Source organism: Gouania willdenowi, chromosome 6 (genome assembly GCF_900634775.1).
Source record: "Gouania willdenowi chromosome 6, fGouWil2.1, whole genome shotgun sequence".
NCBI lineage: Eukaryota > Metazoa > Chordata > Actinopteri > Blenniiformes > Gobiesocidae > Gouania > Gouania willdenowi.
In genome coordinates, this window is record NC_041049.1 from 54,794,348 (window position 1) to 54,821,133 (window position 26,786).

Consider the following 26,786-nt stretch of genomic DNA (forward strand, 5'->3'; position numbering starts at 1 on the left):
TAACTCACATGGCCAAATCTGTGTATAAAGCTGAAAGTATAAACAAAATTGCCAGGCCAATAATATACGCAAGAAAACCAGTGGCATGGGGCCCTATGGCTCTACGTGAGGGCGACCAGGTGGTAGTCTCGTCTTCTGATCGAGAGGTTGGGGGTTCGATCCCAGTACCTGACTATGTGTCGAAGTGTCCTTGGGCAAGACACTGAACCCTAAGTAGCTCCCAGTGGTCGACTAGCGCCTTGCATGGCAGTCCTGTCCCACTGGTGTGTGAATGTGAGAGTGATTGGGTGAATGAGCTGATATGTAAAGCGCTTTGAGACTGCTTCAGTGTGGGGATAAAGCGCTATATAAAATCAAGTCCATTTACCATTTACTGCACAGTAATTGTTGGATACATTAGGCAGTGTTCATCATCTTGACATAGGCCATGACCTCCTCTGCTGAAACAAAGTCCTTCCCATTGTGATTGATCTGAAGACAGGCTAGGAAGAACAGGCCATATCTGACCCCCTCCATCCCGCGCAGCCGCCTCCAAACATTGGTAAAGGCAGCCCGGGCCCGAGCCGCCTTTGCAGTATAGTCGGGGAAGACGGAAATCCTCATATCGTCAACAGCAATATGTTGAGCCACTCTCGCACGCCGTAGCACATCCGCACAATCGCAGTAGTAATGAAACCTGGCATTGATGGGACGTGGTCTCTCACCCGGACACAGCTTAGGCTGTGCGGTTCTGTGTGTGCGGTCCAGAAGTGGCTCCTCATCCAGCTTGTAAGCTTCCTTGAGGAGAGCAGCGACGGATGTGGGATCTGCAACCACTTCCTCCACAAATGCCCATGAGCCTGATAATATTCCGACGTGACCAAGATTCCAGCTCCTTGCACTTACTCTCCAGCTTGGAAACGTGGGCTGCTAAACTAGCTAGCTTGGTGTTCAACTCAACAACACCATCCGTGCAGCCAGAGAGTGACACCTCCATGTTTCCCACAGTAACTTTGAACACGGCAAGCTCGGCATTCGTAGCAGCTTTATGATTTTCAAGTTGCGTCTTTACTGATTGTAGGTCAGTTTTTATCGTAACCAGGTCATCGCCCAATGCAGCTCGTAGTTCGCTTTTAAAGATAGCTGCGATGTCTTGTCTCAAAGACGTTAATATCTCCAGTTTCAATGCATCCATGTCGTGAGTTCCAGTCGAGGAGGCGGAGTCTTCAGGTGAAGCCAGTGCACCGGAGCTCGGGGTCTTACTGTGCACAGCAGGCCGTCTACCGGGTTGTTTTCCGAGGCGCAGTGGAGTCTGGGACACTCTAATGGTCTATCTATCGATCTTTTTCTCTTAAGGATTTCATATTTTGATAGCGCTTTGAGATGCTTTGTGCTATATAAATAAAGTTGAAGTGAATTGAATTGAATGAAACTATAAATGAAAAAGTCCCGATTTTGACTGAAATTAATGAGTATTTTAGTGAACGAGTGAGAATATAACTAAAACTAAATCAAAATTTGCCACACAGCTAAGAAACAGGCTGAATATTTCCCACAAATTGCAGCTTCAATGATGTCCAATGAATGCATCCGCAGACCATTTGCAGCGCGGGGATTAAAACACATTATGTGCTAAATTTGTAAGTCGATACTTGGAGTCTGCAGCAAGTAAACAGACAGTGAAGGTCAAAAGACGGACAACTTTGGTCACACTATCCAGTCAGTTAAGCTTTTGGTGTAATTACACAACAGTAATCTGTTCAGCACACAATCGATAATCCAATAGATTTTATCCAACTTTTTCTTTTTTTTTATTTAACACAACTGATCTAATTGAACCTTTTTTTTACAAACATTTATTTTTTTTCAAACACTTCGTATTTGATTAATTTTCCAGCTGGTACAACATTGAGAGTAATGAGCCCACTGCAGACTTCCTGTTGTGACACAGAAGTAGTTTGAAAGTGGCTCTGTGAAGTGTGATGCTTTAGCCCTTTGGGTGTTGAATGCTCACACAATCAGATACTAATCTAATCTCGCTGGACTAAAATAGCCCATTCAGAGGACATGGACAGCAGACTGCCAGGGGCATGATTGGGCTGATGGGAGCTGTACAGCTGTTTGCCCTTTTAAATGGCACAGATGGTAGTCGATGGCTGGAGTGGAATACAACAAGAGCTCATCTTTAGGGTCTGGAAGAGTGCAGTTAACATTTAACATTTAGCCTTACTAATAAACAATTGTATGCTGATACAGCTAAAGGAGCTAAACATCTTGAAATATATGGATGGTAGAAAAACACTGGGAAAAAAATGTTTATTTTCAACCCTTTTTAACCCAACAGGAAGTACGTTACTATGCAATTAAGCCATATTACAATCAAAATAACACAACAATGGGGAAAACAGCACTGGTCCCTCACTGACTTCCCTTTTACGAGGGCCTGGGGACAGCGTATGTAAGCATAATAATTTTGCTACTCCAAAAAATGTGCTTGTTATAAATACACATTTTTTTCTGCTAGTTAAAAAACACATACTGTTGCATATTTTTGTCAAAGTAACATCAAACTCAATTCACTTGTTATTAGGGGGTCAACCAGAGGCTCTGTGCCAAAATTTTGCGTAAATTGGCCAATAAGGGGGCTATTAACAGAGAACCATCAAGCACCATGAAAGTTGATCAGATTTGCATAAAATTTGGTGCAACTTTAATATTTTAAACCACATCTTCATAAACTTTATATCCACGTGTTTCCTAAATAGAGTCGCATCTTCTGACATAGGTCACGCCCACTCCCACGGCATATTTCTTTTGGTATGCCACTACACATCAAAAACCTACTTTTTTTTAGCTCCTCCTAGTGTTTAAGCTCTATCAGCACCAAACTTTGCACATACAATCTGCAGATTTGCCTGATCAAATTTTATCAAAAAATTTGTGACTCCAAAAAATGTGCTAGTTATAAATACACCAGAAGCCACGCCTCTACTTTTCAGCATGCGCATCGCGGAACATAACAAGGTTGCATCGGGTTGCATTGATATGGGTCTATGGTAGGTAAGAGCCAAAATCCTATTTACTATTTGATGTTGTGACACACGGCCTTGTTTCTGTGCACAGTTCCGCATTCACTTTGATTGACAGTCTCAAAAACAGGAAGTCGAAGCCTATTGGCTGGGCTCAGCGATTGTTTCCATTTGTATAGGGGTCTATACGACGAAGGAGGGACTTACTGTATATACATTAATGTATATGAATGACCACCAGCAGTAGACCATAGTAAAAGACTAGTTAGGTACTTTTTTGCATTTCAAAAGAAATATACATAAACATAGATTTCTCAGAAACTCCGGATATCAGCTTTAAAGTTGTAGCGAGTTGTATTTCACAGTCTCAGGGTGATTAATATGTTGTATTACTGGTATATGTTCAATCAATAAATGTTTGGTAGATTATTTTTCCATAAAAAATAGATTTTTTCAGAAAGAATTAATGAAATAAATTGAGTGATAATACCTGAATATAGCTTTATTGTGTTTATGGATTAATATTTTTACTATATATATTCCTCAATGGATAGGTAAAATTTGGAGAAAATTTCACTGTAGGGCTACATTGTATATATTACATTATTATGTTTTTAGGTGTGCAGGAGTAGGGGGTACATGGATTCAGGTTAAATGTCTGAAGGGGTACGAGACTGTGAAAAGCAAGGGAACCACTGCCCTATCTAATAGAATCAGTCGCCACGGTTACAGACAAAAATGTAAGATTTTTTTAGTATTTGGAGTAACAAAAGGAAATAAGAACTGCGTTTCAAACATTCAAACTGCTCAAGTCTCAGGGTTGCTCAGTGCTGTCAGAGGCTTCCTTCATTTAATGTGTCCCAGCCAAACAGCCAGATGCTGCACAGAGACACAAAGGCAAACAAGTGTAGTGTAATGGCTCACAAATGAGCATGAGGAGATTAGAGTCTTTCTATTCTCTAGTTTCTTTGAGTGGAAAACAAACAGCGTTATCACTGCAGGGACATATAGTGCAACATCAAACAAAGATACTCTCAGGTCACTTTTGGCTTTGCAAGTCTTATCCTTTTGTTTCAATATGGATATCAAATGATTATTAGTGAAACTCTCTCCAGTGAGGCTTTAAGCACTAAAATTATTCAAACTTTATTTTAGCGAAATCTATGTTATTGTATCATTCTTTTAAAATGCGAAAATATGCCTCACTAATGTTTTACTATGGTCTAATGCCGGCGGTCATTCATATACGTCATTATATATCAGTCCCGCCTCGTCCTATACACCCCTATACAAAAAGAAAATCACGCCGTGATCGCCCAGCCAATAGGCTTCGACATCCTGTGGCGAAGACTGTCAATCAAAGTGAATGCGCGTGCGTAAATTGTGCATGAAAGCAAGGCCGCGAGATGTTCGCTTTTGAAGTTTCTCTCTCTCTTTTCATCCTCCAGATATCAGCTTTAAGAGTTTACAAAAAATGTTGAAAGTCAATATAGGAGCTGCATTCATGCTAGCTGTGTCTTCTATTCAAATTTCTACATTCTAATTTGTGTGAAAAATACATCCGCACACTTGGATCAATGCAAGTAAAAACATTTAATTTCCCAAGCTTTGGGTTGTTTTTTGTTTACTGATGAAGGTCCTCTGACCAAAAGCGTGGGAAATGAAATGTTTTTACTTGCATTGGCAGATGTGGTCGTGAGTGTGGTGATTCTACTTCTGATTTACGATTACAATTTGTGAAATATAGAGTCAGAGTAGATTCTAAGGACTGAAAAGTTTAAAAACACAACGAGGACAGACACATCGGCAAGCACAAATTATTTTTGTGAACTTATCACCAGTACCAAGGGAACAAAAAAGCTGAATTATGGTACTGTACTACGAAATATAAGTGAATATGAGTGAAAAGCCTAAAGCCTAAAGAAGCCTAGACTGAAAATGATTGTTACACTTTGAAAGAGCAGGGATGGGCAACTTTGATCACAATAGGGGCCAAAGTTGTTTGATATGTATTGTGTGTGATGTGTTAATTTGAAAATGAATTATATATATATATATATATATATATATATATAACTTTATTTTATTTTTTTTAATTTATTTATTTATTTATTTTCTTTATTTGAAATTAATTTTACTAAACATTTCAGGTGACCCCATTTTAATTCCAGGGGTTGTGAGTAATCCTGTTGGCTTTTTTGAGTCACTCTGTATAGGTGATATTGTTTTTGCATTCAGTTTTCATGTTTAAGTGGTTGTTTTAACTCTTGTGAAGGTTGGATAATGATTTTTTTTTCACTTACGCTCAGCGATGACCATCGGTGGATAGTAAAGAAAGTATCCAACCAGCTCTGCAGTCAACTGGTTGAGAAGCCCACTGGAAATAGTTCCATTAAGAACAGAGTCCTGGTTTTTCACCACATAAACCAGAGAGACTGATGGAGAGCCTAAGTCCTGGGACATACTCTGGATCTGAGAATAAAGTGCAGAGAAATTATTTCAATACTTTATTCAAATCAGATGGCCATATATGTAACTATAAGCAGGATTGGGGTCAGTTATAATTTTAATCACGTAATTGATAATTAATTACAATTATTGTAATTTTTAAAAATCTGTTGCTGTCGTAATTGTAATTAAATTGTATTTGAGTTCTGATAATTGACTTTGTAATTGTAATTGCCATGAACATTTGATAAGAATTAGAATTAGAATTTACCGCAACACTTGGGAACCATGTTACAGATCTATGTACAGTTGTGCACATATGCACAACTGTATAAGAATTATTAAAATATGTTCCATATCAAGCTTTCTCACATTTTACCATTTAAAAAAATATGAAAACCTGTAATTTAATTTATTAGTTGGGCCTAACAAGGTAACCAAGAGAAATTACATTTGTTTTTAGTGTATTTTACACCTGATTTAGGACTCGTTAGCGTAAGAGAGGCTAACTGAACTTTTAATAAGTTGATTTATTTCAGGCTCAGTAATTGTGATTAATTGTAATTGAACTTTAGTAAGTGAGAACGTAATTGTAATTGACTTTATGAGAGTAAAAAAATGTTATTGTAATTCAATTGTAATTGGGAAAAATGCTGGTCACTGTAATCGTAATTAAATTGTAATTGAACATGGGTAATTGAAAATGTAATTTTGACTGGAAAATACACTTGACCCCAACCCCGACTATAAGTTCTTTAGACCAAACATTACAGAGAACATTTATTGATAGCAAACACAAACAGGCAGCCGCAGCAACATTAATGATTCAAACACTCAACCAGCGATATATGAAGGTATTATGCCCAATGTCTATGGCGCACATAAAGAATGTATTTCATCGCTCCACATTGAATGGCCAGCACCGTGTTCTATAGTAAGAGTGTGGTAGGACCACTCCACTCCTCTGACTCAGTCATGTTCGATGATACTCCATATGAGACATTCCCGTCACAGAGCTCTATGGGTGTTAATATTTCAGTGGATAAATAATGAATGGAGCATGTATTGGATTCTGCTTACTGGGACCCATTTTACCAGCATGTACATTATAGTCAAGAGGAAAAACCATGACAGACAGCCAGGCAGACAATAATGGTGGATGCTGAATGGTAACAGATCTTCAGCTCCTCATTGTTAAAACACAATAACAATACAACAACTGAAATACCAGATTTCTTTGATTCTACTTTGACAGAATTACATAGCGATTATCATGCATGAAATAAATTATACGTAACAATCGGCCAACAAAATGAGAGAGCTGACAGTGACAAAAAGAAAAGAAAGCTGGGATATAGGAAAAAACATGTACTATGAGTGAGATGTCTCACTATGGGATATACGCCTCTGCGTCATATCTCAGAAGCCTTATCTCATCACGCCAATCCTGATTGGCTGGTGAAATGTATTCATCCGCCGCAGGTAGTCCTGCCTACTATAAGTCGAGTGGGCGGAGACTGCAGCACCATTCAATAAGTAATTCTCTTCTCATTCAGTGAGCAAGAAGGGCTGTCTGGTGAGACATCTCACTCATGTTACTCAGTTATCTTTCATAACATTTGTTTTGAAGTCTTATCATGAGATATCATAGCTCCCGTATTGCAGACAAGCTTATCGCACACTACACCAGTCCGCAGGGCTCTGTTTCAATTAGGACAGGAGAACCGCCCGTGCAAACATCCAGCCGGTAAAACCAGACAAAAGCGAGGGGCGAGGACCAACTCGCCGTCGCACAAATATCCTGAACAGACACTCCCCTGAACAAGGCACAGGATGTGGCTAACCCCCGAGTCGAATGAGCATGCAAGCCCACAGGCGGCTGCAGACCCTGACTTGCATAAGCCAAAGCAATCGCCTCCATCACCCAGTGTGATGCTTAGTAACAGTTTCCCCTTTACGGGGCGAAGCCCAAGCGATGAAGAGCTGATCACTCTTCCTGAAACCCCTCGTCATATCCACGTACGCGCACACAGCGCATAACGGACACAATAAATGAGGCTGCTGCTCCCCCTGTGAGGCCGAGAAAGCCGTGACGTCCATAGAAGAACACAAGCCCAACACCTTCGACACAAAGGCTGGGTTGGGCTTCAATATCATCCTCGTATCGCCAGGGAAGAACTTAGCACATGATGAGTGCACTGACAGTGCATGGAAGTCACTGACATGCTTAGCTGAAGCTAAAGCCAGTAGCAACACTGCCTTCAGGGACACAAACTTTAAGATTGCACGTCCCACGGGATAAAAAGGAGAGCGTTTAAGCCCCTCCAGAACCACAGCCAAATCCCACGATGGCACCAGCGACCTGGACACAGGGAGGGGTCTGCGTGCCCCTTTCATAAAACAAATGATCAGCGGATGATGACTCGCAGTTTTATCCCCGAAGCCCACGTGATAAGCAGTAATGGCTGCCAGATGCACTTCTCACTGTGGAGAAAGTCCTCCGTTTGTCAATCAGCCCACTCTACTCATAGGAGGCAAGACAACCTGCGGTGGATTAATACATTTCACCAGCCAATCAGGATTGGCATGATGAGATATGAGATATGACGCGGAGGCGTATATCCCATAGTGAGACATCGAAACAAACGTTATGAAAGAAAAGTAGAATTTTACCAGTACTGCTTTATTTTCTCAGGCTAACAACATTAGCATTCTAAAGGCATTAATGACTCTCAGCTTTCTGTTTATTCTATTTATTTATTTTTGTGAATTAAGCAATACCTCCACAGTAAGTCTGTTGTAGGTCTCAAGCACTTTGTCCTGAGCTTCATCAAACGCGTTTTCCAACCTCTGCTCCAACATCTGGACAAAACTACAGGAGTAGATGTTGTCTGTTGGGCCAACAAACCTCAACACTGAAAAAAGAGAAAAACATATAATTATTACTTGTACTGATAGACTGTATTAGTCTGAAAAATAATAATGTTTAGAAATAAAGCTTGTAGCAACCATAAAAACATAAGAGGACTACTAGTCAATACATCATAAAAGAGTGCTGTCGAAATCTATTCTACCTTTGTGATCATTCATACTGTGCTCATATTAAAAATCTAATTATGAATCAAACATATTAAGTGTAATCACATTCAATTCATAATGTTTTGTGGAAAACTACAAAAAAATAGTTCAGTTGAAAAACAATTTGAAAAAAAAAATTGTGTTCCTAAATAGAGCCTTGATGTACTCCAAAGATAACACATTTTGCAAACAACATATTCTCCTAACAACTTAAAGGGATAGTTCGCCTATTTAAGACATGACGTTGTATGCAATCCTCACCATCACTATAGTGCATACACATTGTTTCACTCAGTGGTCACCTCCCTGGTCCGAGTTCTGGCCGTTTGAAGTTGGTCAAGAAAGTAGTCCCGGTTAGTTTCCGGGGCCACAAAACTGTGCGTTTTTAATAGAAAAAAAGATATGCGTTTGAAAGCTTGATTCATTTACATCACAAAACCGCCCATAAAAAAAATTCATACCTCCAGTTTTAATCGGCACTATTTTCTCTTCCGTTTCCATCAATCCGCGCTGCCGTCAACATCATCGGTGCGCCTAATCCCATCAGCTGTTGATAGCGCGATTTGCGGACAACATGTCTGACTCCGCCGATGGCAACCAGCCAGAGGGTTGCCATCGGCAGAGTCAGACATGTTGTCCGCAAGTCCATCAATCCGCGCTGCGAGACGGCAGCGCGGATTGATGGAAACGGAAGAGAAAATAGTGCCGATTAAAACTGGAGGTATGAATTTTTTTTATGGGCGGTTTTGTGATGTAAATGAATCAAGCTTTCAAACGCATATCTTTTTTTCTAATAAAAACGCACAGTTTTTTGGCCCCGGAAACTAACCAGGACTACTTTCTTGACCAACTTCAAACGGCCAGAACTCGGACCAGGGAGGTGACCACTGAGTGAAACAATGTGTATGCACTATAGCGCTGGTGAGGATTGCATACAACGTCATGTCTTAAATAGGCGAACTATCCCTTTAAGACTTTACACAAGAAGGTTAAACTATTTTGTTGTGTAAAAATAGGTGTTAATCTTCTTTTATTACTGTATCTCATGGGTGTCATAGAAACTGCACTACTTTCCACATAAAGTTTTTCAAAGCAGAAAACATAAACCAAACCTTTGACGTAATGTAGTTGTAACCTGGATTTAGCCACGATTGAAATGAAAGTAGGGTTAAAAATAACTTATTTGAAAATGCTTAAAAAAACCAAAGAGCTGGATTATCACCACTATTGAGAATGAAAAGATCTAAAAATAGAAGTCCTCTGCGGAAACGATGTTCAGTCTATCCAGAGATTATGGTGAATACTGTACAATAAAATGCTGTTTCATCAGTTTTCCATTTTGTTTTGGGAAAATGTCAAGGTACAAGTTAGGGGATAGGAAAGGAAAGGTATAATATTCGACTTCAACTTAAATATCATTCATATTTTGAATTTTAATAATTTGCCAGCTTGATCACTGTATACCTAGAAGGTAATATTATTCAAATCAAACTTCGACCATCTAATCATCAAGGGCAGTGGGATAAGCTTGAACATTTCAGGACACACTTGTAATAAAGTTTATACCATGATTAAACAACTGATTGTATCTTTTCCTAAAAGGGAATAAACATTTTTTTTCTTATTTATGCAACTAGCAAAATTTACTTTATATAGTGTTTGTGAGTGAATGATTATCTATTGTGCATTAATCTTCATATGCATGATAAGAAAATGTTTCCACGTCTTAATAAAACATAATTTTGGTTTTGAAATATATTTATTTTCTGAGACTTAAGAAGCTGGCTGAATGAATAAACCAATTTGCCTTTGCCCTGCAATCATGGGACTTTATATGGGATTTAGAGCATCAGAGAAAAGTAAAGTAACTCAGACATGTAATCAAAATGTTCTAATTTCGTCTCTGCTCCGCTCTTCCCCTGTGTCTCACTTTCTGCAGCTTTGTAGCTTTTTTCTATCAGCCTCTCTCTGCTTCAACGCTTCCACTTCACAATCTCTAACTTTGTGCTCTGCTCTCCCTCCTCTCCACCAGTCACATCACCTGGACATAATAAAGCTGATTTGCTGGGTAGCGGATTACACTCGGGGTGAATGTTTCTGTCATCATATTTCCAATGAGGTTTCATCACCTGTTTTCAGCTGCAGGTGGATACTTGGAGCTGGCAGCCAGGTAGCCACAGGAACCAGAACTGCCCTGACCAATGAGGTGTGCTGCCTGATGTCCGACAGCAGCTTGTCAAAACCGTAAACATTCAGTGCTTCCACTACAAAAGGGGAAATGTAGACCGTTTTCCCACTGGTCACGTAGTAACCCAGGGTCACGTTGTGGGGGTGGCAGTCGTCGTGTTCCACCTGGGAAGTAAAGAAAAAGAAAAGCACTCAGAGCGTAATTCTTCTGTTTTGTTTTCATTTTGTAGAAAAGAGGCTATAGATACGTTGCTGAGCCAATGCGAGTACCTGTGTTTTGTTTTCTGACATCAAAGCACAAAGGCTTCGAAGTACCTTATCAAAGGAAACACCTGTGAATCCATCAACTACACCTGGTGTCTTCAAAATTGAATTTCTTGCCACAAATATTTAAATTCTCATCTTGCTTTAAAATTCTCTCCAAGCTTAAGCCAAAGCTTTTTTTTATTTATTTATTTATTTTTTCTAATAGCTTTTCAGTTTTTACTTTCACTCAACAATACAAAATTACCACGACCCACCTTTGGAGTTTTGCATTTCATTTAAATACAAAAAGAGAGCTTTGAAGGTCCTGAATTTAAGCCTTTAAACCAATTGAATGAGTAAGCCTTGAAATTTAAACAACTGTATGTCAATGTTTCCACAGAATTTCTCTGAGGGGGTTTTACGGACCCTCATGTTCTCTGATCACAGCAGCTCTACTGACAGCAACTGACAAGAACACATGGACTACATTTATTCTAAAATAGTGACACTTTCTTTGGCATCATTTAGGTATAAATGGTTTTTTTCTTTCAACTAACATTAAACAAACTTGTGCAACTAAAAGATTTGCAATCTCTTCCGTGTAAGAATTAAGTTGTGAGTATCAAACATATTATTTAAATCTCTTGACAGGCCCAAAGGAACCAAACTGCTTTATTCCAAACACATCCTCTAGAGATTTTTAAATCTCATCAAAAAAACACCACAGATATGAAAAACAAAGAATACAGCCGACAGAGGTTTAATGTAAATACTGTAAGTGTGACCCATCATATTCTAAAACCATGTTACACTATTTTGTAGGATTTGGTTTCGGTTTGTGTATGTGCACACACTCCCAGAGCAGACTCGCTAACACCTGGATAAAAATAGAAAAAGCAGCCATATGAAGCGAGAACTGACTGACTGACTGACAGAAAAAAAACAATGAAGGGGAGGCAGGTGGATGGGCAGCGAGGGAGGCGGAGCCTGTCAGTGACACGGACAGGACTGACAGCCTCGTCGGCAGTGGAATTCAATTTGCTCTGGGTTGTTTTTCACATCAGAACTGAAGCTTTTCTATCACAGTGTTTATGATGCATAACATAAAATCAGTTTCTTGTTCATCTGCACAAATGCAAAAGCTTTGTTCAACTTTCTGCAATTCCCTCCATTATTAATCAATTTATTACAATAGTGGCATTAATGTTTGGTCTTAAAAAAGCTAAATTAAACAGTAATCGGAAGCCTAGCAAACCACCCAACATTACACAACACCTTATTGTTGGGGTCATTTACATTTTTAAATTGCAATTACGTTTTCAATTATCCATGTTCAATTGCAATTAAATCATAATTACAGTGACCATGATTATTTCCAATTACAATCAAATTACAATTGTTTTTTATCCTCAGAAAGTCAATTACAATTATGTTCACAATTGAAATAAATAACCCTATAAAACTTAACCTGACTCTTGTGTTAGCTTTCTGTTAGCATCTCTTATGATAACGGGTCTTAAATCAGCTGTAAAATACACTAAAAACACATATCTATCATCTAATTTCTTTCCTATATATTGATTACCTTGTTAGGCTTCCTAATCAATCAAAAATATAGGTTTTGATATTTTTCGTGTGGACATCTGAGCCTTTTTTGTGTCAGTATACCCCTCGATTTATTTATTTTTAAATATGAAACATATTTTAATAATTGTTCACTACAAATATTTAGAACTACATAGAACTGTAACGTGCTTCCCCAGTTTTGTGTTAAATTATAATTGACAATTTTTGTAGAATTTTCACGGCAAACACAATTACAAAGTGATTTATCAAAACTCAATTACAATTTAATTACAATTACAACAGCAACATATTTTTAAAATTACAATTATAATTACACCATAATTGTAACATTTAGGCGATTGTGTCTACATGCAAATTTAGTGTGACATGTTCTAGCGTGGAAAATGGTAATAAAAACCTTGAATCCTTGACATTTAAAAGACCAAACCTCACTAACAGAAAGGTCAAACCCCTGTTAAAGTATGTTACATATGTCCATCCATGGTAAAAGCACGCAGGCAACATCAAAAACAAATAAAATAGCACAGCTTGACAGGAAAATGCATCAGCAGGTGAAGAAGAAAGGACAATTTAAAAGGCCAGCAATCAACAACGTGTTACATAACCAACTCTCGTCAAGCATGAGAAAAAAGAGAAAAACAAAAAAAATCATATTCATTTTGTTGACATGTGGCTAGTCAGAGCTCTATTTTTCACTAATTGGCATCTCAGCCTGGATGCCATGACATACTGTATATTTAATGCAACTATCTTATTTAAAACCAACTGCATTCACTAAACCCTGCTAATTCACCAGGTGTGTTTATATTCACATTTACCTGTGCATTTGCATTGGAGTCATTGAGCGCTCTCTGCAGGGCATGGCTCAGTCCTTTGGAAAGGTTCTGTTTAAGGATCAAGTCCAAACGGTTCCTGCGCATCTCAATAGACAAAACTGTCAAAGAAAACAAACGTGAAAAATGAACATCAGAATGTATTTGTTATTGTTGCCTCAGGTGTATCATTCATAAACACATCACTCTCTAAGACAAGATGTACAGCTTCAGGTAAATTATTTACCTCAACCGTTCTATTGGAGTTTGATGCACGACAAATTATTCTACTGTCCTTGCAAGTTTTTTTGCTGGCATTTTATTAGTGGCGAGAAGTGCAAAGAATGCAGAAAGTGGAAAACTGTAACTGTAACCTTCTTTTTCAGTTCTTCAAAGTTATTTACAATAACATAATCTAATCATCAGTGCTGTAAAGACACAGGAGGTGTCCAAGACGTAGGAAATGCTTTCTTAGGCAAAACATGTACAGTATATAACACTTGTTAACCAAAAGTCCTTAGTTATAGTTTTTTAAAGAAATATTGGTAACACTTTAGTTTAGGGAACATCTATTAACCATTAATTAGTTGCTTATTAGCATTAGTAACATATTGGCTCTTAATTAGTCATTATTAAGTACTTATTAATGCCTTATAAAGTACTTATTAATGCCTTATTAAGTACTTATTAATGCCTTATTAAGTACTTATTAATGCCTTATTAAGTACTTATTAATGCCTTATAAAGTACTTATTAATGCCTTATTAAGTACTTATTAATGCCTTATTAAGTACGTATTAATGCCTTAAGTACTTATTAATGCCTTATAAAGTACTTATTAATGCCTTATAAAGTACTTATTAATGCCTTATTAAGTACTTATTAATGCCTTATTAAGTACTTATTAATGCCTTATTAAGTACTTATTAATGCCTTATAAAGTACTTATTAATGCCTTATTAAGTACTTATTAATGCCTTATTAAGTACTTATTAATGCCATATTAAGTACTTATTAATGCCTTATTAAGTACTTATTAATGCCTTATTAAGTACTTATTAATGCCTTAAGTACTTATTAATGCCTTATTAAGTACTTGTTAATGCCTTATTAAGTACTTGTTAATGCCTTATTATACACTTAATGGCAGTCTCGCAGTCCAAAGAGGTTTAGGTTTAGGATTAGGATTAGGATTAGGATTAGGGTTTGGGTTAACCTTAATCCTAACCCTAGCATGTTAAGATTGTAATTCATAAACAACAACTTCCTTACTTAATACTAATAAGTAATAATTCTGAGGTTATTGAGGGAAAATTCTTAGTTAATAGCTTATTGGTTGTATATTAAGGCCATGCAGAATAAGGCATTAATAAGTACTTAATAATGGCTAATTAAGTCAATATGCATGCTAATAAGCAACTAATTAATGGTTAATAGGTGTTCCCTAAACTAAAGTGTTACCGAAATATTTACATGACAACAGTGTTGAGCATATTGTCAGCATCAACAAAAATAATGACAACGATAAAATATATATATTTAAAAATGTAATTAAATTAAAGCATTTTGTAATGGCTTTTTTACTTGCCGCCAATAAAATCTTTTAAAGATAAGAGTCATTTGTGCTCATACCATCCAGAATTATTCCAAAATAAAGAGCTGTAAATTTAAGTTATTAATGAAGTAAAGCTTCAAACGAGCATTAGGCTAAACACTTTTATAACATTAGCTTTGCTTAGGGTGACCAGACGCACAGATTTACCCGGGACAGTCCCGGTTTTCAGAGTTACATCGTGTGTCGCGGTCGATTTCCCCCAAACCATTTATTTGTCCCAGTTTTTCACAAACTCAGTCCTGTTTAAATGGACACCTGGTCTGTTGCCGCTGTCAGAAAATACTCTAAAAGTGCATTTCGCTTAAAAACGTGATCTCTGTGGACTGTGAGCTGTCAATCACAACAGTTGCCATAGTAGCGCTTGCAATATAAACCAATTAAAAAGCTCATAAGTCTTCCACGTGTTTGCAACTCGATGCTGATTGGTCGGTGGGATTGACAATTTTACCCACTTTTTACGCTTTGTCCTTCAAAATGCCTAAAAGAAAAACACGTTTTTTTGTTTTTCTATTCAAACCATTTTCATGTTTGTTTGGTTTTTTTTTTTGACTGATGGACATTTTAAATTTGGTTCAGCCGTTGCAGTAACACATTTCATGTAAAAGTAAGAAAAAAGAAATGCAATTTATGTGACTTTTTTTCATTACAAATAAAAGCATATGCTAATAGTTTATTTTGAAAATCTGTCGTCTTCTTTGGTTCAATTACTGTCCCGGTTTTGAGTTTTAAAAATCTGTTCACCCTAGCTACACAGTTAGTCAGCCTAGTTGGCACATATCCAGTAAAATTCTCATTAGATACAAGAAAACCAGTGGTGATGTATTACCTGTTCGAACCCAGAACTTCTCAGTCACATTGCAGGGTAGAGGACTGGGCTCTGTGATGGTAAGAGATGAGGGTAGCATGGTGGTTGTTGTGGGCGGGGGTGTCGTTTGGAGGGGGGTGAACACGGTGGTTGGAGGTATCATTGTGGTAGAGGTGGTAGTAGTAGAAGTGGCAGTAGTAGTAGTAGTTGTTGTTGTAGTGGTAGTGGTGGGAGCTGTGGTAGTTGTGGGAGCGGTTGTGGTGGTTGTAGGTGCAGGGGTGGTAGTAGTGGTGGCGGTTGTAGTGGTTGGAGGTGCAGTCGTAGAGGTGATTGTGGTTGGAGCAGGCGTGGTTGTCGTAGTCGCAGTGGTTTGAGGTGGGATTGTGGTCGTGATTCCAGTGGTTGTTGTTGTTTGCTGCGTAGTTTTATCAGCAGCTGTGTTCATTGGTTCTGCAGTGCTTGAATTAGTTTGGACCTGTGACGTCACATCAGCAACAGCCACGGCGGTGGTCGAGGGCAGTGTTGTAGCAACTGTTGTCAGGTGGAGGCTCTCACCGATGGCCGTGTGCTGGCTGATGGGCTGTACAGCTATGGTGGACTCTTGAGGCGTCTGTGCTTTTACTGTGGTGGACAGTGGTACAGTAGAGACAATGGTGGTGGGTGATAGGGACGTCTGTAGGGTCGTGGTGCTAGTTGACACGGTTGTGTGTCTGGAGGTGTTTCTGGTGTGTGCATGTGCTGTGGTGTTCCACTGGTAGGTGGAGAATGGGCTGGTGATGTTTGCAGGAAGGGTGACGTCATGGTCGCCCACTGTGGACAAGAGCGACTCTGGAACAGTGGGGAGGTCCCAGGCTGGGGGGTTGCTCACCGACTCTTCTGTAGGAAAAGAAGATAACAAAAAGATTGCTAGTTGCTAAACATTGGATTATAAACATTCACAGTCCTGGATAGACTCGGCTGGATTCTCAAAAAGGTGAAATATTAGGAGTATTTGGGGGTAAAAGTGGGGAACCAAGCTTATTTGGTCAATTTGAGTACGCTGATTCAGAATATCAATGTTCCCACGCTGTAACTTGATCCTTTTACCTTTTAAATTAAAAATCTAAATTGCTGCCAAAACAGCAGATTTTGCCCAATCTTTAGCATTTTACAAACAGATAAAATTCAGAGTGTGATAATGTTGTTTATTAGGTAAAATCTTAGTCAAATCCATTTGGGATGTCCTTAAAGGGCCCATGTTAAGCTAAATGGACTTTTCTGTGCTTTTAACATGATAAAAGTGTTATTTAGGCTTCATACACATGCCCAAAGTGTTTTTTTCATTGATTCCCTCAATCGTTAGTTAGTTTACTCCTTTCTTACTGCAGGGTGAGCCCAAACACCTCGCTCCAATTTGATGACGCGTTCCCACTTTGATGACAAACTTGATGCGGCACTGAGTTGGAGAAGCTGCGCCTCCAGGAAGCTCTCTGCCGTGATTGACATGTAAACAGACACGCCCACAAAGCTGAGCATTTCAGCGTCCTTCGCGCAGTGCAATGATGTATTTTCTACAGTCTATGTATGTACCGGTGAACGCCCCGCCCCTACGCTCTGTCTTGTGTTTATAAGGCAGCATGAACTCAGCGGAGTGGGTGGGAGGAGGGCGGGCCGTCCTCTGGCCCTACATCACCGTGACGTGAGGAGGAAGTCAGTGTCTCGTCTATAGACACGCCCACTCATGAATATGCATAAGTAGGCCACAAATCAGCCTGTTTGTGTAGAGTTGTTCAGAAAGTGACTTTTCAGAGGCTAAAACTCTGGAAAACAGGCGAGTTTGGGAAAATAAACCTCAAACACTATGTTTTGGGGATTCTTAGAACAAATGGACATGGGACTTTTAAAGTCTGTTACATTACATTACAGAAAAAAACTGTGGAGCACATACATTTCATTTACAATACTTGTAAATGAAATCATTTATTTAAGTTTATGCAGACAAGTTGTTCACCGGTATCACTTTGTTTTTACACCTGCATAGAGCTGTACATCTTAGCTGTACAGCTACATTTTTTAAGGTTCTGCACGGTTGTTGGCACGAGCATGAAATCATTTCTAAGCTAATCGTGTCCATAAGTAGTTTTAAACTGTGAATTTGAGCATGAAGGACTTGAAATTCAGCTTGGGAACATGGATATTCAGAATCAACACATCCAAATTGTCTAAAACCAACATGTTCCTTGCTTTTATCCCAATTTGCCACAAACCGCTAGTTCAAGCAATGTTTCTACTAGTCGAGGAGACACACTTCCTTGCCCCGCTTGTTGTTTAAACTCTTTTATAACAGCTAAATGTTCCAAAGCATCTCTCCAATGAATTCATACACGTAAAATGAAACTAAATCTATTTACCTGTAAAACATTGTACCTTGAGCTTTCACTCATTATTATTTAATCACTAGTAAGAACTGTTCAAATGTAAAAATGTACAATATAATTCATTAGTTGGGTCATAAAGCAGGAATAAAGTATAATATATATGTAATGCACAAACGTTTTTAATTTGAAATTCAATTTAAAGTGAAAGAAATTGGAGTAAAGCAGAAAAAGGCCATAAATCATTTTTGGACGTATTAATTTCTCCCATCTTCTCTCATCACACAGTTGAGGATTCTTTATGATGTGAGTTATTATAATAAATATCTTGGGCCCTGCAACATTAGCTTTTGTTTGTTATTTTATCAGATTGTAAAATACACCAGAAGGTAAAACAAAGGTTGTATTATGGTGAAGATAAAGGCTGTAATGGCAGCTGTGATGAAAACTAATGCTGTGCTACTGAAGAGGATTGTTATTATTATGAGGTTTGCATTATTGATTTAAATGATTGCCTAAAAATTCCATGCTTGACAAAGAGGAAAACATTTTCAGATATTAGGGGGTTTAATACACCCCTAATGCCAATACAATGTGTTAAAGTTAACCAAATAAGTTGATGAAATAGATCAGAATGAACTGAGGGTTGATCATAAACCTTATGATTTAGAAAAGGTTTGGCTGGGATCAATTCTGATCTGGTCAACCAGATATAAAACTATTATTTGTGACAAAGTTGGACTGACTTATAGAGGTGACTAAATAAATAAAGTTGAATTGAATTAATCTTTTAGTGTATTTAAGTCCACATTTTTGTGTTGAGTTGCCTCTTAAATATTCATTTGATGACACTAAATGGTAAATCTTTCTCTTTGTGCATATTTTCAACTGTTTTACTTTTATGCATTATTGCCATTCTGTTGAAAGTATAGTATAGCACATTGTAGCACCTTTTTCTAGATGTGTAGGTTTATTGAGAATGTAGTTTTATTTATAGTTGACATGTTTTAAAGTCAGATATGCTTTGCTTTCTTTGTTTAAATAATTAAACTAGAATGAATATAAAAGTCACACCTACTTTTTACTTTTATTGATGATTGATTTTGGCAATTATTATTATTTTTTTTAATGAATAAATATTGCATTAATATTGTTATACTGCCTTATCCTTAGGACACGGGTGAGCACACAATAAATATGCAGTACATACAGTAACTGATTACACGTTACATTTTTGATGACTGAATTTAGTCACGTTAAAAAAAAAGGGAATTTAGGTATGTATACTGTATATCTAAGACCTTTTCCTAATGTTTTTTTTTTTTCTCTATGCAACAAAGCTTTTTTTCATACCCGTGCTGTGACTGTGGCTGCTGTTAATGACAACACTCAGAGTGCTGTTGTGTAACACTGTTGTCGGGCTTTCTTTGCTATTGGGAGGAGTGGAGGTCAAAGGCAAAGTGGATGCTTTAGCTGCAGACGAGGGAGAAGCTTTGGACGACGAAGAGGAGCTTTTGGTCCAAGCAGCTTTAGACAGCAGCCCTAAAGGTTTTCCAACCTCTGCTGTTTCTGCCAGCATGGTGAGAACCGAAGAGAAGGCTGACTGCTCTCTCTGTCCCCCTGCACCTGTTCCCAACCAGACAGCAGTGTGGTCTTTGGGCATGGTTGTTAGGTCATCCCCATCAGAATCCACGGGTCTCCATTCTGCCCCCACTTCAGCCCAGGAGCCAGTTCCCCTCAAAATCCCAGTTTCTGTAAACACTTTTCCACCAGGTCCAGCATGAACTCCTGTCTCAGTTTCTGTCCAAATGGCACTTTTGGCCTCAGCGAACACTTTCCCCTCTGACCAGGCCCTGAGGCCAGGACCAGGACCGGCATTGGGCTCAACTATTGCATCTGCATCATTAACCACAGTTCCGTCTCTCGTCAGAACAGTCTTCGAGGGGTTGAAGGGTCCTACAGAGTCCAGAAGCAAGTCGGGCTGCCTTGTTGACTCATGATGACCTCCCCCAGCTGTTGGAAGTACAGAGACAGAGAGAAATGGGAAAGGGGCAGGGATGAACATGATTTAATTAGCAGTTCTGGGTTGGAGCAGAACAGAAATTAGTTTTTGACTCATTAGTCCCAAGGCCTGACTTCAGCGGTGACTTCATGTGCACTCCCACACAAACAAAAAAAATATGTGCTCATGCATGGTCTTTTCTTACTTAATCATCTCCTCTGTTTCGCTTACACACTTATCTGGAGGGATTTTTCAAAAGTCTCATTAACTCCCACTGTACGACAATAACACTCCAAGTAGGTCACATATGTTTTTAGAGGATAAAGCATAGGGAATTAATTCTGATGGTCCAGAGTGCATGAAATAGGACACACACAGCCTAATCAGCTGTGGTTTCACATATACTAATCTGATCTCTTGGTTAGTCTGTGGATTTATTATAATTCCTAGGAAATAAACAACCAGTGATGCAAAGATTCCGCTCCAAAGAGATGAGCAATATGGTCATTTTAGTGGCTAATAAACGCCACAAGATAGATAGATAGATAGATAGATAGATAGATAGATAGATAGATAGATAGATAGATAGATAGATAGATAGATAGATAGATAGATAGAATAAGCAAAATCTAAATAGCACAATAACTTTTCAGACGTTTCGATATTGAAATGTGTCGCAAAAGCGCTATGAAAACACTTTTTCCGCAAATACACGTCACAGAACGTGATGTACAGTACATGGTCACATGATGTGAGCTACCTGGTCACATGACCACTTCTCTCCGAGAAAACATGGCACGGTACGTGTAAACAGGAGAGGAGACCGTGACATTTCTTACCATGACACTTGAAAATTATTACTGCCACATTAGACGTGAAACCAAAACAATGTTCAATGGAAACACGTTCAAAGCGCAAATATACTTTGTCGACATTTGGAAACATCACTTTTATTTTGCAAAAATCTGTAATGAAAACACAGCTATTGAGGCAATTATCCTGCCTAATACATTGAGGGGCAGATTCACTAAGATCTGAAATAAAGAGTGGTAAACCAGTTGCTACCCTAAATCCTGTGGTGATGCAGTGTCCTCACCTGCTGCGAGGAATTCACTAAGATTGCAGCAATGATTAGTGCATGTGCAGAAGTGGTGCAGACCAACCCATTTAAATAAGCGTTTTGCTCGTTTAATGTGGAGACGTCAGTGCGCACAAGCACAAACATTTGAGGAAGTTAAATTGGAGGCAGATGGAATTCTCTGTCTCCTGCACAAACATTTAATAATGTAGAAAGCTAAATAAACAAATACAAATTGTTTTTTGTTTTGTTTTTTAAAACAACAACTTCAAAACCTAGTTATATTTTTACCCCCTCATTTAATGCGGATCCTCCGTCAGGTCCTGTAACTTCGCTCTGATCAGTCCATGAAAAATAAGCAGATTTGGACAGAATCCGTCCTATTGATCTGTTGACGTCATTGATCTGAGTTAATGCAGCAACAGAGTCTATCAATCAGTCGATCAGCACCATTTGAAGATGATCTACTGACCATCATCCAGCACGTTTGACCTCCTGAGTAGCACTGTGTCACCACGCTCTCATATTGTGCCATCACTGCATAAATTACACATCTGATCAGCTGATTCTGGCCTGATGCCCCTTCCATCAACATGACACAAGAGTTTGACTGTCAAAACATCACTGGAGCGGTGTGTCCATAGCGAAAGAGCTCCGCGCACAGCAGCTTTCTCTCCCCACCGCATTGTTACCTGACTCCAAACGCACCTCCGCAGGTGTGAAGCTTCTGCTCACACTTTATTTTCTCATACAAGGGATGTTAATATTGACTATTGTTTTATTTGAATAATTTTCTTATACTAGAAAGGTTACCTGGAGCCTTTTTTTTCATCTTTGATGTGTTTTGTGTCAACATTTACTGCAGCGGATCTCTGTGTGTGTGTTTGCACCTGCTTGTCAGGCATAGTATTTTTCCATGCTAAAACAATCACCGCAAACAGATTTGATGAATTGCATTGCTCCCACTACATTAATTTATTTGCATTTCCTCCTCCCATTTTTCTCACGAGATCCACCTACTATAATTATTCATCAGAGGGAAACGCGCTAAATGGAATGAGGGCGCATTCTGACGCGCTTGAAGTTGCGTAATCCTGATTCCCTGGAGTTTGCACTCCTTATTAGCGTGTGGAGTGACGTTTGCACACGTTTTAATACCAATAAACCATTAGTGAATCCGCCCCAAAGGCACCTTGCCCTCATGCAAAGGAAAGATGAGTAACAACAAGGATGACAATTATGAGCCAAAATGATTTAAAGCCTCAGCTTATTTGTTCTCAAACAAGAAAGGTTTGTAATGGCATCACTCCAGACTGTTTCCAAATGAGTCTTCCAACAATTGCTCATTATAGCCTAAATATGCGTGTTACACATTACCTCTACTCTGTGTCTCAGCGTAGGTTTGGTTAATTAAAAGTCAGTGATAGTGAGCACAAGAGGCTTTACGGAGCCAACCCCAAGGCTTAGCTGCTGTTATATGTCCTGTGGACACACGCCGTAAAGCATTTCAAGTACCACACCATCTACTACCCACCGCTAAGCAATTTGTTCCTATGGATGTCACCATAAATGTGTTTAACGGGGAAAAGCATTTCGTTGACATTGTATAATCTTGCTTCTTTATGCATAACGCATTACTCCATAAGTCAGGTTCAGATAGAAGAAGCATAATAATGGGGGGCTATTACTGTCAAGAGTTACAAGCAACACAAAGTACGATACTGGTCATGCTTGAATTTAGTACCTTTTTTATATTTCCAGTAATTATTACGCTTTATTTTTGTCCTACTTCTAGCAAAGCATATTTGCCACATTGAGTGTGATACAATTATAATTCCTTTGTTTAATTAAAGCTGCTGTTTCTTTTTATCAGATAAATCCATAGTGTGTTTGTTCCTGGTATTCCTCCTAATATTACCTCACTATACAAGACATTCAATTTTGAGCGGATTAATTATGTGTAAACCCCAAAATCAATATCCAACAATGTTTTGTCACAAATTTTTTTGTATCCGTCAACCGGACTCCACATCCCACAAGGCAATGCGCAAAAGTTTTCCAATAATGACAATAAGAGCATTTACAGTGGAGATCAAAACAAACTTTTGAGTTGCAATGTCAACCTTTTACATGATTTTTTCAAGCAAATTATCTTTTTTGTGAGATCTACACTATGTCTTTATCTGATAAATAAATAGAGTCTCCAGCGGCTTTAAAATCGTACACTGTTGAATAGATGCATCAACGACCACAATCACATATATCATATTGACCCTAAACCATATATTTTCTAATATACCATATGTACCATATGTTAACAATTTGCCATTCACACATTATATATCTCCACCAGCCTTTTAATCTGACCATGTTACAGAAGCTACTTTAAGCTGTGATAAAGCTTTGATAAATCCACCACACACTAATGACTAGATGTGAAACTAAGTAGAGTATTTAACAGTGAGGGAGCTATAGATATTCATCTGTGGAATTAGCAAAGACCAAAGGAAAGCCACGGGGAAAGTAGTTAAAGGACTTTGTGAGGTGGATAGATACATGGATCCAATCAAACGCCTGCTTAAAGCTTGACCGTAGCAGTCAACTGCTACTTACAATCCTGACTAATAGGTTTGTGTATTCCATAGAGGTGTAACATATTTACGCTGAGTTTTAAATAATACTTTTTCTTTTAATCGTTGGTACTTAAATCCTAATAGTTCTGTTAGTTGTTCTCTTAGGCATTTGCTTTGTGGATTTTATTGTCTTTTCCATTAACACACATCTGTAGATCTACATTCTAAAATGTTTTTTTTTTTTTTGTTTGTTTTTTTTTCTTTAAACAGTTTAAATACTCACAAAAATATGAACAGTACAGAGTGTATAAAAAGGACCTTAAAACTATCAAAATGCCTCCCTGGAAAAGTGTTAAACTTTTTATTTTATTTTATTACATTTTTATTGTTATTATTATCATCACTATTATTATTTATTAATTTCTTATTTTGGCTTTATACATCCTAGTTTAAAAATAAAAGTAAAAAATAAAAATAAAAATAAAAATAAAAGTAAAAAATAAGTAAGTAAAACAGTATTGAGGTACTGTTGTATTTACAGATGTGAAACGTATGTATGTATGTATGGATGTATGTATGTAGGCACTGCAATAATCAGGCCACGCCCACGCTACGTCTTGATTTTGCGCAAAAACTGTTTGTACGTTAGCTAGCTTGGAAGACGGTGGTAGACGATGGCTAAAAAAAGACAGTTGGGTTTGAAGAGCTTTTTTCAGCCAGTCAGCGAAGCGAATCCTGAGGTGAAGAAGTCAAAGGTTGTTGTGGAAATCACGGAGGAGAACAGGAGCAAAGCAGCAGTTAACTTTTGCGAGCAGCAGCACCAGCAGTAATGATGCTAAGGCAGGAGCAGTGGAAATGAGAAGGACTCTGGGAGGGAGGAAAGTGAAAAAGACAACAGTGGAAGTGCTGGTATCGACATGAAGACTGGACAAATTTGGACAGAGGCTCAGTTCAAAGCTAAAAACAAAGGCTGCCATCCTTGGCTGATAAAAGACAAATCTGCAAAAAAGTAGGATCACTGGGTCCATATGGCAAAATAATGGGTCATTTGCTCTGTAACATCTTCTGCAAGTGACATTAAAAAAACAACAAAGAACCTTAAGACAAAAAGTTTTATGAGCACGAGAAGATAAAAGCACACATTGCAGCTGCACAAATGTCAGCAAGGCAAAGGAGGACACTTCAAACTAACGTGGTGATCAATAATCAATACCATCATATTCAAACAACTGCAAGAATTTTCCGTACAGTCTACAAGGAGGCTAAGTGCCACCGACCCGCACATGGCTTTGAGCATGAAATCGACTGCCAGAAGCTGAATGGTGTAGACATGGGGAGGATTCTCCACTCTAATGTGCCGTGTTCCCACATCTAACAACACATCTCAGTGGAAATGAAATGAAAACTGCTAAAAAAAATTGGACGTGGCTCTGAAAATCTGACTTATACTGGACAAGTCAACGACCTTGACTAAAAAGAGTGTATTAAAGGTATTGTGGACGATGTTTAAAAAGAAACGCCCTCTCCACATTTTGAAAAAAAAATGTGCATGCGCAACACGCCTACGTGTGTGGGAGAGCGTGCACGAGCCCCGTTTTCCTCGTGCACGCTCTCCCGCACACGTAGCTCTGTTTACAAGTTGGAGTCGGCATCGCTCATACAAGCTTACCTACCAAAAGAAGATTTGCACTTTTCCCACTACGTCAGACTCGCCACCGGTAAGTGAAAATCCATTTTCAAAGGACCCGGTGAACACCGGGCACGAGCACGAGCACGTACGACGGCCTTTTGTAAACATGATTGACAATTAGGAGGACCAATGGTCTTTAATTGTGTACATGAGGCTTCAGTTTGATGAAGATGGAATCACCTGAAAATATGTTCTTTGATCTGGTCAAATTAGAAGACCTACGCGCAGAGGGAATTGTGCACAAACTACTGGCTTCTCTAGAGCTTGCCGACCTAAATGAAGCCTTTCTTTCCCGCACGCTGATCAGCCTGACATGTGACGGTGCGTCTGTTATGCTTTGGTGCAAAAGCGCAGCGGCAGTTAGACTTCAGACACTATTCCCGAACATCATGGTGTGGCACTGCTTCGCACAGCGGCTTGAGATTGCCTTTGGTGATGTAGTTAAAGAAATGGGAGCCATAAATCATTTTAAAAATCCTCATGGACAAACTATAGGCACTGTACAACACGTCCAACAAAAACAAACTGGAGTCAAAGGAATCTGCTGACAGCTTAGACATCCAGGTCGGGTCCTGGACAACAGATGGGTGGCCTCCAGTTTTCAAACGGTTGAAGCTGTGTGGATAAAGTACCCCGCTTTGTACAGACATTTTACGCACGCGGTGAAAGATTCCTCGCGTGACAGCACCTCCCGTGAGAGCTATAACGGCCTGGCTAAGCGTCTATCTTCTCATGCTTTTGTAAAAAATCTCGGAATAATGTATGATGCTCTTCAAGAACTGTCAGAACTGTCGCTGGAACAACAAAAACAAGACTGTGCCATCATAAGTGCACATAAAGCCTTTTTCTGGGAAATCAGGGCATTGGAAGCAATACCAGTGCGTCCTTGTCATCACAGCCAGCTGAACCAGAAAGGAATAGAAGAGAACATGTTTCAAGGTGTCTTCTTACATCCAGGTCGAACCGGTGACAAAACCTTGGAAAGAATGTTGAGAAACGCATGCTCTCCCATGGCAAAAACCAAACAGAGTACGACAAGTTAATAGATGATTAAAAAGTGATTTACGCGCAGTATTGGCCAAAGGACGCGGAAGCTATTTGGAGAAGATGAAGTCAGGAGGCTCTGTTTGCAGTTTAGAATCGATGGATCGAGAAGTGTTATTCGGGCATACAGAGAGTACCGGGAGAGTAATGGTTCATCTGTGATGATTTAAAAGGTCTCCTGGCTGCGGTAAACACTGTCTCAATCTCAAGTGCAGAGTGTGAGAGGGATTTTTCCCAGATGAACTTAATCTGAACTGCC

General features: G+C 38.8%; 1 protein-coding gene across 5 annotated transcripts in view; it reads right to left on the reverse strand.

Moving 5' to 3' along the window:
- Window positions 1–26,786, reverse strand: part of kiaa1549la (KIAA1549-like a) — a 138,544-nt gene that overhangs the window by 60,294 nt on the left and 51,464 nt on the right. For 4 of the 5 annotated variants that reach the window (XM_028450152.1, XM_028450151.1, XM_028450150.1 and 1 more), the window contains exons 2-7: window positions 19,494–20,153; window positions 15,808–16,662; window positions 13,373–13,488; window positions 10,664–10,886; window positions 8,238–8,371; window positions 5,312–5,480 (exon numbers count right to left, since the gene is read on the reverse strand). In XM_028450152.1, coding sequence (XP_028305953.1) covers window positions 5,312–5,480; window positions 8,238–8,371; window positions 10,664–10,886; window positions 13,373–13,488; window positions 15,808–16,662; window positions 19,494–20,153 — 2,157 coding nt within the window. The remainder of the gene's footprint in view (window positions 1–5,311; window positions 5,481–8,237; window positions 8,372–10,663; window positions 10,887–13,372; window positions 13,489–15,807; window positions 16,663–19,493; window positions 20,154–26,786) is intronic. The other variant, XM_028450154.1, reaches the window with a different exon arrangement.